The sequence below is a fragment of the Magnolia sinica genome, chromosome 19, assembly GCF_029962835.1.
Source record: "Magnolia sinica isolate HGM2019 chromosome 19, MsV1, whole genome shotgun sequence".
Classification (NCBI taxonomy): Eukaryota; Viridiplantae; Streptophyta; class Magnoliopsida; order Magnoliales; family Magnoliaceae; genus Magnolia; species Magnolia sinica.
This window is the reverse complement of record NC_080591.1, coordinates 14,275,082-14,294,450: the sequence shown is the minus strand read 5'-3', so window position 1 is coordinate 14,294,450 and position 19,369 is coordinate 14,275,082. Positions and strand designations below refer to the sequence as shown.

The 19,369-nt window shown below is 38.8% G+C and overlaps 1 protein-coding gene across 1 annotated transcript in view; it reads right to left on the bottom strand.

The window, feature by feature from the left end:
• The window catches only part of LOC131234527 (uncharacterized), a 28,468-nt gene extending 9,969 nt beyond the window's left edge, over window positions 1–18,499 (bottom strand). Inside the window, exons 1-6 of the mRNA XM_058231467.1 lie at window positions 18,347–18,499; window positions 17,532–18,040; window positions 17,032–17,152; window positions 9,111–9,196; window positions 3,573–3,972; window positions 3,375–3,475 (exon numbers count right to left, since the gene is read on the bottom strand). Coding sequence (XP_058087450.1) covers window positions 3,375–3,475; window positions 3,573–3,972; window positions 9,111–9,196; window positions 17,032–17,152; window positions 17,532–18,040; window positions 18,347–18,499 — 1,370 coding nt within the window. The remainder of the gene's footprint in view (window positions 1–3,374; window positions 3,476–3,572; window positions 3,973–9,110; window positions 9,197–17,031; window positions 17,153–17,531; window positions 18,041–18,346) is intronic.
• Between the last annotated feature and the right edge of the window lie 870 nt (window positions 18,500–19,369).

Genomic DNA, 19,369 nt, shown 5'->3' with positions numbered 1-19,369 from the left:
CCAATTCATTCAAAAGCAGATAATATAATAGAAAGTAATATTTAGAGTGACGGGCATCTAAAGGTGGACCCACATGATCGACTTCAAAAGTGCAAACAGTTCGAATAGATAAATAATCACATACACAGCATATATGAACCTTCACATGCATCTCTTAACGTCCTTTCCGACCTGTAAATTGAGCCGGTTCACTTATCAGGTGGGGCCCCACTTGAAATCAATGGATAGACAGTGGTCTGATATAGTGCAACCTGCCTAATATATGGTCCACTTGAATTTATATTTCTCATTTTCGAGCTCATGGCCTAAAAGGATCTAGAAAAATAGATGGACGGCATGGATAAAACAAATACATCATGGTGGCCCTCACAGAGCACTATTCAGTAGGCAATCTGCAAGATGCAAATTTAGGCCAACATCTTGCGCTGGGATGCTAGGTAGGGCCCACCATGATGTTTGTGAGAAATCCACCCTGTTCATCCGTTTTGAGAACACATTTTAGGACATGCGACAAAAAAATGAAGCATATCCAAAACTCAAGTGGGCCGCACGAGAGGAAACATTGGGATTCAATGACCACCGTTGAAAAATTCGTATGCCCACAAATTTTTTGTGCTTTCACTTCATCCCAGTGGGAATGACCTTATAAATGGTTTGCATGGCATATAAACAACAAAGTGGAGCCCAGGATGGTTTTAAGGGTAAGAAACTTTCCCCAGTTTTCCCTCTTGTGCGGCCCACTTGAGGTTTGGATCCACCTCATTTTTTGTCCAAGGTCCTAAAATGGGCTCTCAAAACGGATGAACAGAGTGGATGTCTCACAAACATCACGGTGGGCCCCACCTACCATCCCAACAAAGGAACATTCCGTGGAAGGCTTTCGCAAGAAATCCACGTCTGACCTGGCGGGGTAGTACCCAATCCGTGCACGACCGAACAAGGATTTGGGTGGGACCCTGACTATGGCCCCACCATGACGTATGTGTTGTATCCACCGTCCATCCATTTAGAGAGATCATTTTAGATCATGAGCCAAAGAATGAGGCCAATCCAAAGCTCAAGTGGACCCCACCATAGAAAACAGCGGGGATAGTGATGCCACCATTAAAGCTTGAAACCATTTCGCGGGGTGGGGGGGGGGGGGCGCACCACGATGTTTATTTGAGATCCAACCTGTTCATAAGTTTAGACAGATATGCATGAAAGGAAAGCACAAATATCAGCTTGATCGAAAACTTCTGTGGCCCCAAAGAAGTTTTTAATGGTAGCCGTTCATTCTCTGTTGTTTTCCGTGGTAGGGTCCACTTGAGCTTTGGATTTGCCTCATTCTTTTCCTCATGACCCAAAATGATATCTCCCCATCGAAAGGGCCGCACCGTCTTTCATGCAGTCGGGTCACACCGAATCCACTCTCCCTGAAGTTAAGGGGTGCGGATTAGGTGTTTCCCAAGTAACAACTTTGTGAGTGTTAACCTTACCATAGGGCCCACCTTGATGTTATGCTATATATCTAATTTGTCCATTCGTTTTTCCAGCCCATTTTAGGTCATGGTCCCAAGCATTAAGAACATCCAAATCTCAAGTGGACCACACCACATGAAACAGTGATGATTGAACGCTCATCATTAAAAAATTCCCAAGGTCCACCCAAGATTTGGATCTGCTTACGTTTTGGGATAACATCTTTAAATAATCAAAAAAAAAAAAAAAAAAAGTAAGAGCAGCGTGGATATGAAACACATTAATCAAGATGGACCCCACACAGTAAGGTTAACACCCACTAAGTTGTTATCTGCATAACAACTAATTTTCTCCCTAACTTAACGTGAGTCTTTTGACTCTCTTCTTTGCTAAAGCCAGTCGAGAAAACAGTGCAATCCATCCCAAATTCTCACCGGAATCACAACATTCCCAAAAATCTTTCTTTTCACAAATCCCAACCCAAATCCCCATCATCTTCACTGGAAATATGGTTTTCTTCCAAAATAATTATCTTCGAAGAAAGAAAAAAAAAAAAAAAGGTTTTAGAGATTTTCTTACATGATCCAACAATGTCAACCACAGCCCACTAAATCCAAACGGAAGTGACTCCCTTAGGAAGATCACAAAGATAAGAGAAATTTTTTATATATGTTTTCTGCAATATCAGCAATATCGGCCAAGATTTTGCGACATCTTGCGATATATCGCACGATACAAAGTATTCTATCAAATTTTCTTTATTTTTCGAATTTCTGAGGGTTTCGTATCGTTGGACTGAAATATCGATAATATCGGCCAATATATCAGCCGATAGTATCAATATTGCCAACAATGTTTATAGACTTCAACTTCTACCAAGTCACTACTGCTAACCGGCACGTTCTTGGTCTCCGTTGCACATGACCAGATAATCTAAAGTCTACTTCCCCTCATCTTATTACCTATTGGTGCTCTCCTTAAATATGTATTTCAAGAAAACAACCGTTGGGGAGGAATTGATAAGCTGGAATTTGCAAGCCGGCTTCTGCCCAGGAATTGAAAAGCTGCTTCTAATTAGCATTTCAAATCCCGCTGGAATTCAAATCTGCCAAAACTCCCGACCGAACATGGGAATTAGTGCTTCTGGATTTTATTCCAATTCCAGATTGCCAAACAACCCCTTACTAAACGCAATTTACAACATTGCCGCTACCATATTTTTCAGGAACTTGTCTCAAGGACTAAAATGGATCTCCACATTTATTATTCTGGAACTAACAATATCAAGAATGTGAATATTGTCTTTTTTTAGACACCAGAATCACATCAAATGCATATGAGAGCTAATCACATTGTTTAACCTCTGGTTGAGGTGGACACCTAATTTAACATATCAGCACATCGGAAATCTGAAAACTGTTTAAGAAAGGAAGTTGTTAGCATGTGAGGATGTTTTTATGTTCCCTTGCTAGACTGGATTAACAATGGCAGATGTCGGCTTATTGATGCAAAAATAATCCATCTGTAGCAACTAGCAAGAGTGTCATACAAATTGGAGAGGTTGGAGCATATAGCACTGGAGATCATTGAAACGTTCCAAATAAGGGATGATAAATCAGGGGCAGACATTTGAACCTACTTTGGTAAGTGATCATCAATTGAGAGAGCAGGCTTAAGAAAAAATAAACAAAATGCACACAGTACATGAGCATATATATGATAAAGATTATGATGTTCTGAAGGTAATAAGCTGAAAAAAAAAAAAAAAAATTTAAAAAAAGTTAAAATTTTTTTTTTAAAAAAAAACAACAACTTGGAACACGGTGTGCGTAATGAACTAACTTGAGTCAGGAAGTGGATAAAAAGGGCAAAAAAAAAAGTAGGAACATTGAACATGGAAAATAAATGCTTACTCAGGCAGAGTCTCATAAGCAGTCAAAACATTCCATACTTCACGAACAGGTGCCTTGACAGTAATGCTAGCGACCACACATCGATGGACCCCACCATTTTCCTTCAGCCCAAAACCATTTCATCAGAGAAACTATGATAAAGTGGGTTCCCATTGAAGAAGAATGGCAGCTGTTAATAGTGCAGAAACAATGAGTTACCAATAGGCCATCATATCTACGAAGATGAACTTCATCTACCATGCATGGCCTATCAAGTGCACAAACTTTTCCAAATACACCCCATTTGCTGTTGACCTCACTAGGAGATGGAGCAAGCAAGGGTCCAAAATTAGAACTGCCGTAGTTTCCCTTGAACTCGTTGGCAAGAAGCTTATCTGTCTGAGGAAAAGCATCTGACAAGTCCCTGCAAGAGGAAGTATAGGATGCGCTTCCAACAGTTGGGATTTTCTGATTCCCATCAGAATTTCTTTCTGCTCTACAGGCTAAGGCTCTAAGGTTCACAGGAAGATCTGACCCGATAATTCTCTCTAAAAAAATGGCTGGGAAGTTGAATGTTGGGATCACATTCACTTCATAAGATAAAATTGTTGTTGAAGACCTGAAACGCATAGGAACCAGGAGTGAAAGGTTAATAAAGAGATACCTGGCATTTATTTTCTCGGAAGGAGATATCAAAATAGAAAAACTTGACAATATTGTATTACCTAGACACATGGGATAGGTACCATGTGTGAAAGTGTTTTCAAGTATTTGGCATGGTAGCCTAAAAAATTCAAGAGAAGGGAACATTTCTATACAATAATAATGACTTATAAATAAGAGAAACAATAAGAGTAGATTTGAAATTGTCAGTCATTTTCAAATCAACATCACTTACCATAAAACAAACACAGAGATACCCAATCATGAATCATGATAAACAATAAAAATCATGCAACAACTATTTCAAAAATTCATGGCCTTGTGCAACAAACATGAATGGCTTCCTAGTCCCAGAAAGCATGAAGAACAACTAGAATTGTCATACTTTGATGCACAGCTTTGGTCTGTATAACCAAAAATGCATTAAAAAGTTTGAATGTGAGAGAGAAACTACCTTAAGAATATCTTCTTTTATTCTTTTTTCATTTTTTTTGAAACCAAGTTAGCCATGTGTCTGCAGTCTTGGAAATGAGATTTTGCATGGTTAACACCTTTAAGGGAATAATATGAATGCATAGGTATATTATGCACATTGAGGAAATCCAGCCTACATAGTTCAGCGGGCGAAAGTGAACAAGTAGTATCCCGTATTTTCATTGAGAGGTGATGGACAGACAGTATGGAGACATCAAAGAGGTAATGGTGGTGACAGCAGCAATGGAGGTAGTAGTGGTGATTGTGGGGAAGCATGGAGGGATGATAGATGAATGAAGGAGAATAAGAATGATTAAGATGTCCCTATGGATTGAGGTTTGGGAGAGCCACTAGATCCAATAACAGACCTCATAGGTTAAGAGACTTGAATGAACATGGGGGTGCAGCTCCAAATGTTTAGAGCAAAGAGTCTAAAGACAAATGAGGCAGAGCAGCAGGAAAATGCCATTGATACAAAATTGATGTCAAGAAGATTGCCTAAAGAAGGATTCCATTGGTTCGATGCAAAAAAGCAACATAAAGAATGAGATCTCTTGTTTTTGCTTGACTCATAAGAGGCCCATCTCTTTAATGAGCAAAGATAAAGAAGTTGGAGTGATGGTGCTGATATTAAATAAGCTCAATTCCATAGTTCACTGACTTCGAACCTTGACACCATTGGAATCATCAGTACAGGGTCCTCAATGCAATGTGAAATTTTTTCCTTTTGTTTTCTTTTGCTAGTTGGCCAATTCTGTGTGGAATCTTCTTCTTCTTCTTCTTCTTCTTTTGGGGGATAAAGTGGCTATGAATGCATGTGTTAAAGAGGTGATGGGTGGGTGGAATTGCGGCTCCTTTTGTTCCTAGAGGAATATTGTGTGGAACATAATGCCATTTTGCCATGCAGTGAGGTTTTTGGAAAGAAAGGAATAGTAGGTCTTCGATAGTAAGGTAGCTTCGGAGGAGTCAATTAAAAGAAGAATTATCCCCATGATATTAGAATCAGTTTTTCCTTCTAGGAGTTCATCCAAGGGCCTATTTGTTTTACAAATTACCACAGTAAGGTAATGCAAATAGGTAATGATTACAAATTACTTTACCTGTCCCCTCTTATCAGAGAAATTTTGACTACACTCATACCATGTTTGGTTCCGTCTTCATCCTATGTGAAATGCAACTGGTGCGACAATTCCAATGTTTGGAATGGTTTGTGAAATGGCCTAATAAATGCTAAAATAAGTATGGTGTTCCACCAAAGCTGAACAACTAACCCCCAAAATCTGAAAAACAGCACCTCATAGAAGCATCAACATTCAGCAACAGCGGGCCTAGATTGCACAGTGTAGCACACAACACCAACATTGGTACTATGTGGTGCTGGAAAAGCTCTGCAGCAGACCTCACCATGGTGTATGTGTTTTGTCCACACCATCCATCCATTTTTCAGATCATTTTAGGCCATGCGCCCAAAAATGATGCAGATCCACATCTCAGGTGGACCACATCATAGGAAATAGTGGTGATTGAATGCCCACCATTAAAAAGATCCCCCTTCCTCATGCTAAAATCTGATCAATAAGGTCACACAGGGACAGCAAAAAACTAAACCTTTTTGGGGGCTACAAAAGTTCTGGATCAAGCTGATATTTATTTTTTATCTTCATCCATAGTCTGTGTGATCTAATCAACAGGCTGGATGAAAAATAAACATTACAGTGGGCCCTAGGAAGTTTAAATGGTGGGCGTTCAATCACCACCGTTTCCTGTGGTGTGGTCCACCTGAGATTTGGAATCTTGGATATGCCTCATTTTTTGGCTCATGCCTTGAAATGAGATGGCGAAATGGATGGACAACGTGGATAAAACACATGCATCATGGTGGGGCCCACAGAGCTATTCGAGCAGCACAATTGCGATGTCAGTGCTGTTGCAACACTGCCACCCGAGTCCAGCACAACAACAACATCAGGTAGGAAGCAGAACCAGACGACAACACCCAAATTCATGAAAATCAACCCCACCCAATCTAAAAAATTCGTAAATCCCGAGCCCTCAAAAAAAGGAGAAGAGAAATGCCATTTTCTCCAGAAAATAACACCCCATAAGGAACTTAAAGAAGCCCCTCAGCCTCCCCAATCTCTAGTTCAAAGACAAATCCCTCAAGCCTGTCATTTTCAACATGCAACTCCACTCCCTTAATCATCGCCATCATCATCATCACCTGAGCCCTCCTGATTGATTCCAACCCTCCATCACTAGTTCCCACCTCCCATTTTGACCACACCTCCCCCCTCGTCCACATTCTATCCCTCCTCCCTCCCTCCCAATACAACCCCAACTCCCTCATCTGCCATTGATGACCCTTCTTCACTGGCCGCTTCATCCACACCGTCCATCTCGACCGAGCCTTCCTCGAACAGGCTGCCTAATTGTCGCGCTGTCATTTTGCAGGAATTTCAAGGCAGTAAGGCTGTTGGGGTGTACGAGGATTGATCCAAAGCTTGGGGCCGTTGAGCGCCTGGGATAATGTCCGACACTAGACGGTTTGCAGTTGCAGCGGTGCCAACTACGAGATGCGGACTAAGGAGTATCTGTTACATGCATAGAGTCACAGGTAGACCAGAGGACTACCGAACCGGCAAGAAGTCTCTTCATTTCTGCAGAAAATCCCTGCGAAAATTACGTTGGGATCGTGCCCCTCACACCAGTGGCAATTGACTTAGCATTTCATATCTCTATCCAAACAATCATAATTAATCATCATTAGGATTATCCTTGTATTTATTGTGGTATTAGGTAAAACAAACAAGCCCTGAAAGTAGAAGAGGGATTTTGGGTGGGAGGGGAGGGCCATTCCATTCCGATGAAGTGGGAGTTGCCTCAAGGGAACTGCCCCAATCTAGTACCTTCAAGCTGAATTGGTTGCTCCTTGGGTGACTTCTGACAAATGATAAATTAGAGGTGAAGTTGGCATTTTTGGACCCTACGGGAAGGTGGGATTGTCCGATGCATCTAAGTTTGAGCTAAGAGAAGAGCTTTGTCTATTCTCCACATTGCTTCATGGAGAGCCAATTAACAAAGGAGATCCACAGCAAGTCATTGCAGTAGGCTACAGGAGTTCAATAGGGGCCCTGGAGACTCATTTACTGTATTTCTAAGATTAAGTTGTTGAATTCTGTTGTGTGCTCTGTTCAGTGCTCTATTGTGCCGAAGTCAGCTAATGAGGTGAGCCATAGCCTCGCAGGAGATGGAGTAACGCCGGGTTCACTAGCTATAAGCCCTTTGTATTTTTCTTGTTCTTTTTCTCACAATAAAATTTGTGTTGTGGACAGTGGAAGAACCGAAGAAGTGAGGGGTCTTTGCTTCTAGAAGGGGATTGGTCTTCCTTGCACACGTGCCAAGGGATGCCAACGAGTTGGGTCCTTACTCTTACTCCAGTGGTAGACTCTCAGGAGTTTCAACACCTGGTTGAGGGTTCAACTACCCATAGGTGGTGAAATCCCACCATGGCGTGTGTGGTGGTGTGTGTGCGTGTAAAAAAAAAAAAAAAGAGAGGGAGAGATGCCAACGAGTTGACCAATGCTATGGCCAAACAAGGAGCATCTAGGGCTGAATTTGCCCTTTGGGGTTTGAGGTAATCTTGTTTTGGGGCATGTGTTTCTGGTTGTAGTCTCAGCTGTGGGTGGCTGGTTGATGCCCTTTTTTGAAGTACTTTGTATTTGCTGCCTGCTTTTTTCTCTTTTGCTGTGTTGTTTTGTTTTCGCTTTTCTTTTAATAAATTCTGATAACCTATCAAAAAAAAACACTTCATTGCCCTTCAAAATAAGGGTCCTCAAGGGGGAATGAGAAGGCTTGCCTGTAAACGTTCTTCATCATGAATAATTCAATCTTCTACAAGTTTTTATTTTGATACTTCTGATCTCAGATGGCAGAATCACAAAATCTTCAGCAAATAAGGACAATGGTTGCCCATTTGGATTTAAGCTAAAGGAAAATCAGCGGCCTTGACCTGTATCCTATCCTTGTAGTTCCACTAAGCTGCTTACTTTTTCCTAAACAATCTCTATGTTGCAATTTGGCTCTATTGTGTTTGTTACTTGTGGCACGCTATGTTACCCAAGTACAAGTACGCATATCCAGTACAAGGCATCCTCTATAGCCCAAATTCTCATGAAATGCTACTACGGCAAGGATATACAACTTATGAGTATAATCGTGTTAATATATCTCCATAAAAGTAGTTACAACTTTGGTTTGTATCCCAGGTAGTATGAATGCTCGAAGTTTCAAATAACTAGTAGGCCAAGTGTTCAAAGCCCTGGCAGAAATGAACTTGAGTCTACAGAAGGAGAGTTCCTTATCTCAGTATCTGAATCGGTACTCCAGTTCTTTTAAGGGTCCATGTAGGACAAAGGAAATGCTAAGAATAATCGTTTTTGTGGAACCTAGGATTATGCCAACTTTTTTGTTTTTTTGGTTTTTTTTTTTTTATAGAGTTAACAATAATATATCAAAAAGCCTGCCAAAGGCGAGAAAAGAATGCAAAGAGCGAAGGTAAAGGAGAATGACGGTTAAGACACAATGCCCAACCAATTCAAGAGGGGCGTAAAGAGATCCAACCTTAGGCCAGCTTTCACAGACCATTTTCCTTCGAACTTCTTAAAGTCCCCATCAACCATGGAAAAGTGGAGCTCACGACCACTGGCCTGGGACATGAGCAATCAATTAGGATTGTTATAATTTGCAATTGCACTAAAGATGCATATATGAGAAGTAGATGCAATGACAAATGCTTAGGAACTGTCTACAAGCAATCAACTAGAATTGCCATGAAATATAACTACACTAAAATGCATATATGAGAGAAGTCTAAACAATGATGAATGCTTTAATATTGTAGGGTCAAGTTACAAGGCTATAGATTGCAGTTACATAGATTAAAGGCAAGGAATAAAGTGTTGGAAATATGAATGAAAGCCTGAAAGCCATAACAGATTATAAAAGGGCAGGTCTGTTTCTTGTGCATGTAAGGATGACCAGACTGTACCAATATTAGAGCTCTGTTTGCAAGATGATGAGAAATCAACTTTTTAACAGCTACAAGGACAACGCAGATTACATGGACCCCATTAAATTGAAGACTTGTCTGAAGTGAGATCAAGTGGACCCATCTTGGCTCCTTCATAAGATTGTGCATAAACCTTTAAATGGGGCACAGATAGAACATTGGGCCACATGGTCCAACGGTCTACATCAAGACTGTCTAAATGGATCGGTGGGTTCCACCAATCCAACTGAATAGGTAATTGGTCCTGATCTGTCATCAAAGCCCTTGACCAGGTCCAGATCACTAATTGGCTCAATATGGACCTTTGATGTAGTCCAAATATTCAATCTGGTTGTTTGAATAATCCTGATTTTCAGCCCGAACGGTTGGAAGGGCTTGACTTGATGTTTGGAGCCTTGGATGGGCTTGATCTGATGTTTGGAGCCTTGGATGGGCCTGATCTAGACCAGTTACGTAGAATGAAGCCTTGGATTGGCTTGATCACATAGATGGTCATTCATATGAACCAATCTAGGCCTCAATCTAATGATCGAGTGGCTTGGTTGCATGAATACCATGTCTCTACAACATCCATAAAGTCTACCATATGTAGACCTTTCACACCACACTTTTCAAATTTTGAATAAATATCCAACTATTGCTTGCTAGACAATTTGATTTTAACAGAAAACTTCTTTAAATTGAATTACATAAGAAGCTAGCTAAAAGTATGAACTAACTAGCTAACTATCAAATCCACACATGTACAGACGAACAGTGCACACATGTCCATAGTGCACAGGTGTGGAGTCCACAATCTGACTGCCACCTGTGAGGCCCACCAACCTAATCTGATCGCTAGTCGGGCACACCCGTTTTGACCCGAGATGCAAAATATAAAAATAAAACACAACTTGAAAAGAACCCGGCCTCTAGTTCTACTTTTGTGCCTCGCCATGGTCCTCTATATCATGTCTTCTTTGGTTTTGGCAGCTGTTGACATAATCCTACAAGTCTCTCACAAAACTCCAGTTATACTTGAAAAGAACCCACCCTCCAGTTCTCTACTTCTGTGCTTCGCTACAGTCCTCTAAATCGCATCTTCCTTGGCTTTGGCAGCAGTTGACATAATCCTACAAGTCATCTCACAAAATTCAGGCTGGAATCAACTGCAGACCACTTTGCATCTTCTTGTGCTTTCATGTAACCTGAACCTTTCATTATGTCTTCAATTTCCTTTCCAGGCCCTGAATTACTCAACAAATTTGTGTCCCTTGATCTAGGTGTTAATCTCTGTCATTTTCACAGATCCATCGTTAGATGCATCCATCATTAGATCCAGCATTGTTCGATCCTTTTGTTGATTCATCTTTTGATTCTTCTCCAAATATGTTCATAGATCCTTCTTTTGATCCATCATTAGACTCATCCATTAATTCTTCTGTCAACACGATTGTTGAATCAGAAACCAACTCATCTACAGCTTTGCTGGTCACTCCATTGGTAAATTCTTCAATTGATCCATCAATGGATTCAAGAGTCGATCCAATAGTAGATTTATCAGTCAATCTATCCATGGAACCATCACTAGATCCAACAGTGTCTTTGTGTTCAGTATCTTGGAATGTGATGCTTTCTTCAGACACTTCCACTCAATTTTCATGCTACTTTTCCTTCTCAAGGAGCTTAGGCTTCGTCATAGTAGCATATTCACTATTGAATTTTCACGACAGTACGGGTTTGCAACATCTCTTTCTATGGTGGATCCACTGATTGACTGGAGCCATTAGTTGGTGTGTGTCAATTGTCACAATATTTCCCACATCATCCTGGATCCCATATGATTTTTCCACTATGAGCCAGCATCTCCGAATAACTAAAATAACAGGGTGGACTGTCATAAAGAGGATAGAAATGACTGCTTCTGGTAGACATCTCAACTAGAACAAGTAACGGAAATGGCTAGAATGAAGTGAAAGGCAAGTGTGTGGAAGAAAGAAGTAAATATGGGCTGATACAGAAAAAGATTGTCGATAGCAGTTTATATAATTCAAGTTCTGATTGCTCCATAACAGGAAAACAGAGAAACACTAGATGGATGGTGAAGCTGAACAATTTAGCTGCAAGAAACTGAGGCACCTGAAGTGTTACGTATGTTTGCAGAATTAATTTGCAGCAGCAGAACTGAGATCATTTTCTCTGTCTACTGAAAGAAAAAATATATTTGCAGACAAACAGGGAGCTAGTTAACCGTTTACCTACAGTAGCAGAGTTCTGTTGTTTTTTTGAAAAAAAATTTTAAAATTTTTTTTTAAAATTAATAAATAAAATTGTTAGTGTTTCCAACATTATTTGGTAAAGAAGACAGGACTTAAGACACAAACAATAGATTCAGAAGCAGGTTTCAGCAGGAAAACTTACACGTTCTGGTTTTATGCAGCAGAAAAATAAGAAAAGAGGCTTAACCAATTGCCACAAATCGTGGATTTAAAGCATAATAGAGTCAGAATATTCACTTGATGCAGATATAAGAAACCCAAAAACATTAAACAAGTCAAAGAAAGTGGAAAACAAACTAAGCAGTGATATTTAGAAACAAAAAACTTGCAACAGAAATCATGATAGGGGAATCTGATTGCTACTAGTAGCAGAGTTGACTGCAGGAAACGAAATCGATAGTGGATCTGAAAGTAAAAACTTAACGTAGGAATTGAGTGTCAGATCTGAATTTTTTTCAACATACCAGATTGGTGCAGAAACATTTTCAAAACCAAACAATTGTTTCCGTGTCAATATTTATTTTCAGCACAAGATCCGTAAACCGGTATTTGATGCAGGAAATAGATTAGATGAAAAGAACGGATAACCATGAAAAGAAAAGAAAAATGAGTTCCAGAAGAATAAAACTTGCTCTGACACCAAAAATTGGTGCAGCATGAGCAGGGAAATTGAGCCCAAATCGAAAGAAACCGATCTCAGATTCTGCATACAAGATTTTAGGTCTTAATTTGGATCTCCAGTTTTCTGCTGCCTTCAGGATTTTAATAAATTTGCGATCTTCAAAAGAAGGGCGGGGGGGATCTCCAGTGAAAGAAAACATTACAGAAATGCAAGAATATAGGAACCTGAACAGAAAGAAGAGGGCATCAAACCACTAGATGTAAAGGAGCATCACCCACAATTTAACCCATCACAGGCTTTATGGAAAAGAATCTATCAATCATCAAATAACCATGTCTTGACATCATCATCATCATCATCTAAGCCCTATCCCAACCAGTGTTTTAAGTATCAACAATATCAGCCGATATATCCCATGATATATCTTGTATCCCATTTGTGTGATACAAAACGTACAAGTAATGGGATATGATTCCCACATGTTTGATCTGGTGAGCATTTTCTATTTTCAATCCTTTTTTTCTGTAAATCAGTGTCAAATTATTACAAATCCATGATTTTTCATGTTTTGCCTGAAAAATCATGGATTGAGAGCTTCAATTTTGAGATTTGGAAGAGAAGGGTCGAGTTGCGGAAAATTGAAAAAAATCAAAAATTTCCAATTTCTCGCAAATCAATTGTAATTTGTGTCCAAACATAAAATCAAACATAGGTCTTCTTACATTAATAAATTATATTAGTAGACTTTGAATATAATTGCATCAATTCAATTAGGCAACACATACATTAGGACCCCATACAAAGAAAACCTATTATGTGTATTTGTTTTTTTGTAATGTTTTGAATTATAAGTGTGCATTGATGTCTTTTTTAGCAATCACTAAAGTTTCATTGAAAAATTCGACCAATTTCCCAATGTTTTCCATGTTTCCAACAACAAAGATACATTACACAATAAAAGCGATATATCCCTGCAATAACCGATACGTATCTATATCCCAAGGGTGCAATATGTAATGTGATGCCAATATTTCGAATGCTAATCCCAACCAGTGATTTAAATATCGATATTGGCCCATAGTATTGGTATCACACCTCGACATATGAAACAGGGAGTTAGGTGTCAAATTCCTGGTGCCATACAATATTGTAAAAAATATCATAATGTACGGATGAAATATTGATACATTGAGATACTTTGACAATATTGCCTGTATAAACTTCTCGATATTGTTGATACGTGCAATACATATCAATGATATGCAGTTGCATCAGCCCCTTCCAAAAGAAATTCAAAACTACAACGAAATTTTTTTTTTAAATGATATTCTTTGAAATTTTTTGTTGTGATTCTATTCCTAAGGGGATTGCGACCATTCCATTTCATTTGTTTGGAAAGAAATGCGACTTGGTGTGGAAATTGAGATAGAAAAGCATGCGATACCGGAAACCTAATCAGTGAGTTTTTGCTAATTTGAATTGTTTTCCCTCGTTTAGATTGCTTGGAATCAGTGGGATGAAGTTAGTAATCCATTATTCGGCATGTTTTGCGTGCTCAATCATGGATTTTGACCTCTGATTTTTTAAAATATGGGAAATTGGGGAAATTTGAAAATTTTCAAAATTCACTCATTTAACTTGCAATTAGAATATGGAAAAATCACATTAAAGTGCTTGGAAGTTGATCTACAGATTAACGGAACTATTTGAAATTTAAAGAAAATATATTTTTAAATTGAAGATTATCAATAAATAAATAAAATATCATTTTTTAAGAATAATAAAAGATCATTTAAAAAAATAGATTAACCACATGTTATTTCTTCCTAATACTTGTGTACATTTAGAGTGTATGCTAATCTTAACATCAGCCATACTCATTTATTTATTTTCAAAAATAAATTTAATTTTTAAAAATTATAAAAAATATTTTTTAAAAACAAATGCACAGTACATTCTATGACTGATTTAGTGTAATTATTGAGTACATTGAATGTGCTAATAAATTATATGAATTATAGAAATATTAATTACGAACTTCATGGTTATTCAACAAGCAATTGTACTAGTTATGGTGAACATTCAACCATGGACATGGGTGGGAGTACGTTTATGCGTACGGGCAAAAGGATATCCAAGGTATGATCAATGTTATCTGAATCAAATGATTCAAACTGTATCGCTAGGGTTTCTAATCATATCGTAAATCCAAATCGCAATATAATCTGAATAGTACGATTCAACTTCCACCATAATTCACCAGGAAAAAAAAGAAGATGAAAATTCCTTTTTTTAAAAAATAATAATAACAGCTTTTTCCGCCTTTTTATTCTTTTTGTTTGTAAAAGTTTTCTAAGGCCCACCAACATTAGAAAGAAAAAACACTTTTTTGTTTCTTTTAAGAGAGAGAAAAGGGTTTTGGGGTTTTTTAGCCCTCAAAAACTTAATGAAAGAAATCAACTTATCTTTCTCGTCGCTCAACAGAATCAAACATCGGTGTCTCCATTGGGATCCTACATCAAAATGGGTACAAAATAACATAAAATACTTATCTAATCTTTTATCTTTCCTATCTTCCCTTTTAGGATAAATAAGTTGAAAATATTCTATTTTTTTAACTTTATGATTCTTTTCGATCTTAAAGATTTATATACTTATTTTTTAGCTAAATAATCGGATTTTTCCCCCCTAATAGATGGGAGTGTGTTGATTGTTGTTGAAGACGGGGAAGAAGACCAAGGTTAAGGATAACAACCCAACGTGAGACTATTGCTCAAAGGTGGATGAGAACAATGGCCTTCACCTCAAATGCAATTTTTGTGGTAAGAGTTCTAAGTGAGATGTATTCCGAATGTTTCGCCCGAACCAAGAAAAACGTAGTGGCATGTTCACGGGCTGAAGATATCGCAGAGAAACTTAAGGAGTTCTCGGAACTTGGAAAACAATTCTAGTGAAAAGAAACAACAACAAGAAGCTATGTTCAAGGGTCCTTGCTCTTGCTCCGGTGGTAGACTCTTAGGAGTTTCAACACTTTGTCAAGGGTTCGAGTACCCATAGGTGGTGAAATCCCACTATAGCGTGAGTGTGTGGTGGTGTGTGTGCGTGTGTAAAAAAAAAAAAAAAAGCTATGTACGATGTTGAAAGAGTTCTAATCAATGTTGTCAAATCGCATATGCGATCACATGCAATCAACATATGTTGTTCGCATATGCTATCGTTTTTTTTAATAAAAATAAAAAAGGATAAAGGATAAAAATAAAAACCAAAAATCTAAAAAATTGGGAAAACTTGACTAAGAGATTGGATAACTTGTTTTACTTATTTCATTGTAGTTTGAGCATTTTATTATGTTATATGTTTAATTATTTATATTATATTTACAAAAATTTTAACAAAACAATCGACAAGCTACATTAAGAGAGAATTAATTATTAAAAACTTCAAACATAGAAATTTTATTGATAAATGGATAACTTGATAACTTAAAACAATTCACAACTTACAACTTACAACTTAATGTAGTCTGTAGATAAATTAGAATGAGAGAGAGAGAGAGAGAGTGCGATTGTCAGCTTTAGAATGGAAATCAATGGTGAAAATGTGAGGGATTTGAGTGCCTATTTGTAGGCAAAAGTGGCTGAAATTGCAAAAAATATATATAAATAAAGTCTCAACAATCATATTTCTGACCATTGAGCCATTATGCGATCGCATATTAGTCGCATATAAAAATATGCCATGGCATACTTTCCAGACTCAAGAACCAGATCACTAACTCGATCAACTCCACACAACTTGTGGAGATTCTAACCAAGTCACTTGGTTTAGTAAAAATCTGGGAACTGATGGGTCAACTATTTTGCTGATAAAATTTATGATGGCTGATAAGACTTGAACCTAAAACCTTAACTATGAAACTAAATAGCATAACCCCCATGGCTGCTTCAGAATTTTAAGTTCTTTCAAATATTCACAACTATTTTAATTGTTTTATATAATTATAATATATCGAGTCAGATAAATTGGAGATTCAATTGATTCTTCTGGTCAACTTGACCTGGCTAGACATTAAATTCAGTTGAGTCGAGTTTTCAAAATTTTGAATCATAAATAGAAGACAAAATTTGTCCCCCCAAGAGCCAATGTATTTAACAAAGAAATCAAAATAGAGAAAAAAAAAAAAAACTGTATGCCATCTTCAACAAAAATTATTGCCCACATATATTATGTTCAGCAAGAGTCGCTGGACATGTATATCCCACAATCCAAAGACGGTTGGAAGAACCCAACAAATCTCTGTCATCATCGTGGAGATTTGTTGGTGAGGTCCTCCGACCATCTTTGGATTGCAGGATATATATGTGCAACATATCTTTGGGCGGTGGGAGATATGTGTTCAACCAGTCCTGGTAAAAGTCCATTTGAAATAATTCACCAAACTTTTAACTCAACAATCAGCATTTCACGCTCTGCTTTTATTCAGCAACATCTCAAATCAGTCCTTCCTCTGCTGCAGAAATGAAATCTACCAAGTGATTTTTTTAACTATATTTGATTAATACTACAATCTTATCTTAAGTTTAAAAGACTAACTGAATTGGGGAATTCTTGAAGATCCAAAACAACACGAGCTTCGATATGCCAATACATAGCACGCTGCAACCCCCTCTGCTCTAGCCATATCCGGCCTGGATAAGGGCAAGGGATTCTCCCGCTGCAGGCAAAGGCACCACTCAGTCAAAAAGAAAATACAAGGACTCAAACCAAAATGACTATGGATGGTTCAACAAGACCCACCATTTTTCTTTTCGAATGGTGGTGATTCATCCACTGTATGACATACATGTTTAATCTAGACCATCTCCAAAATGGAGCACCCATTTGGGACGGAGCATCACCTAAAATTTCCCTCAACTAAAGTATCTCAGCCATCCAATTTGTGGTCATCCAATGGATTTTATTTTATTTTTTTTAAAGGTCAGTGGTCCACCCACAATGGCAGACACAATTTGGACGGGCCGGGTTGACATCTCTACCACGTGTACAGTCGACAAGTCACTTGCATGTTGAAATTCAACAGGAATGAAGCTCACCTGCGTACGAGATTAGGAATGAAATCGGCAAGCCTCTCATAATCCGTGAGCACGTTCCACATGGTTTCAACATCGATAGCCACCGATACCCAAGCTCGGATTCTCCGCTCCCGCCACGATACCACATCGACTTCACAATGCACGGGACGATCTTCTTCGTGCCCGTGATATTCTCCGGTTTTGTGTTGCTGATTTCTGGAGGGATTGGCTCTAGGGTTTTGGTCCGGTTGATTGGAGGAGGAAGAGAATGCCCTGAATCCAGTGCGGAGAGAAGGGAACGGTGGAAAAAACCCTAGATTTCTAGGGTTTCTTCTGGAAGCGGGATGCAGAGAAGAGGCGCTGAAGGGGGGATTTGAGGAGGGCTTCGAGAGAATCATGGAGAGAGTGAGAGTGAGGTTATCGCTGGAGAAGGGATTTTTAGTTTTGGCAGAGAAAAGGTTGATGGGAACTGATCCAGTGCTTCTGGAGGCATATGAGGTACCATGCCTACATGTCGCTCCCAGCATATGCTGCAAACAAGGAATAGATCAGAGCCGTTCATTCAATATAAACAATGGTTTTTAATTGGTATTTTAACCAAAAATAAAAAAATTCAATGTTTATGAATCTTTGATTGGTGGCATGCATATGGACACTAAAACATATATAGTTAGAAAAAATTTAATTTATTAATATTTTTATCTTGTTTATATTGAGATGATAGTATTATTTATCTAGTATGCGATTATTGGTTCAGATAATTGTATTAATATTCCATATTGACGCTATAATAAAAAGAGAGGCACAGAGATTTCGGAGCTCCCGAGGTGTTATACCTCTTTTGGAAACGTTTTTTTGGCGGGGAAGAGATGTGGAGCTGCTTGCGCTGTTGAGAAATGCGAAGCTACTCGCGTGGGTAGCTTGCTCTCCACATAGAGCCAATGCGGCAGGGGTGGAGAGATCTGAGCCGTTCTTTCTGATGGATCCATCGTTAATTTTCCGTAGAGAGAAAATAAAACAGTTGACTTGTCAGGCTGGCTAGGTGTGCATGAAAATGAATCGAAAGTAAAAAGATATTGATCAATAATCCACGTTTAAGTACATATGTGGGCACCTGATGAGGAGCCCATTAGCTCTCACCCGCTTAACAGCTTAGTGAGTTTTACCATTACCGTGTGGGGCCCACCTTGATGAGTGTGTTTCATATCCACGCCCCCATCTGTTTTGTCAGCTCATCTAAAGTCGTTATTCCAAAACCTGAATAGATCCAAATATCGGGTGCACGACACAGCCATGGAAAAAGTGGTGAATGACTACTAAAAGAGTTTGTGAACCACAAAAGATTTTAGATCAGGCTAATCTTCGTATTATCCTTTTATCTAGTTCTGGTTGACATTATTAACGTGTTGGATGACAAATAAAATTTAAGGATCTTCGTATAATGGCCTTTAGGAAGTTTTTAACGGTGTAAATTCAATCATCACTGTTTCTTGTGGTGTGGTCCACCTGAGATTCGGATGTGCTTAATTTTTGAGACTACATACTAAAATGGGGTGAAAAAAACGAAGGGACGGAGGATATACAACATGTTATCAAGGTGGGCCCTCCGGCTAGGGTAACACCCACTGAGCTATTACCGAGGTAACACCAAGACCGCGCGCCCCACCAGACGCTGAGTGCACTCGTCTTAGGGGAAGTGGATTCGGTCGTCACCCCTACATCACCCGATATCAGACTCTGTATGGCTCACTGTGATGTATGTCTTCTATCCATTCCCTCCATCCATTTTTCCAGCTCATTTTAGAACGTTACAGCAATATTGAAGCATATCCAAAGCTCAAACGGACCACACCACAGGA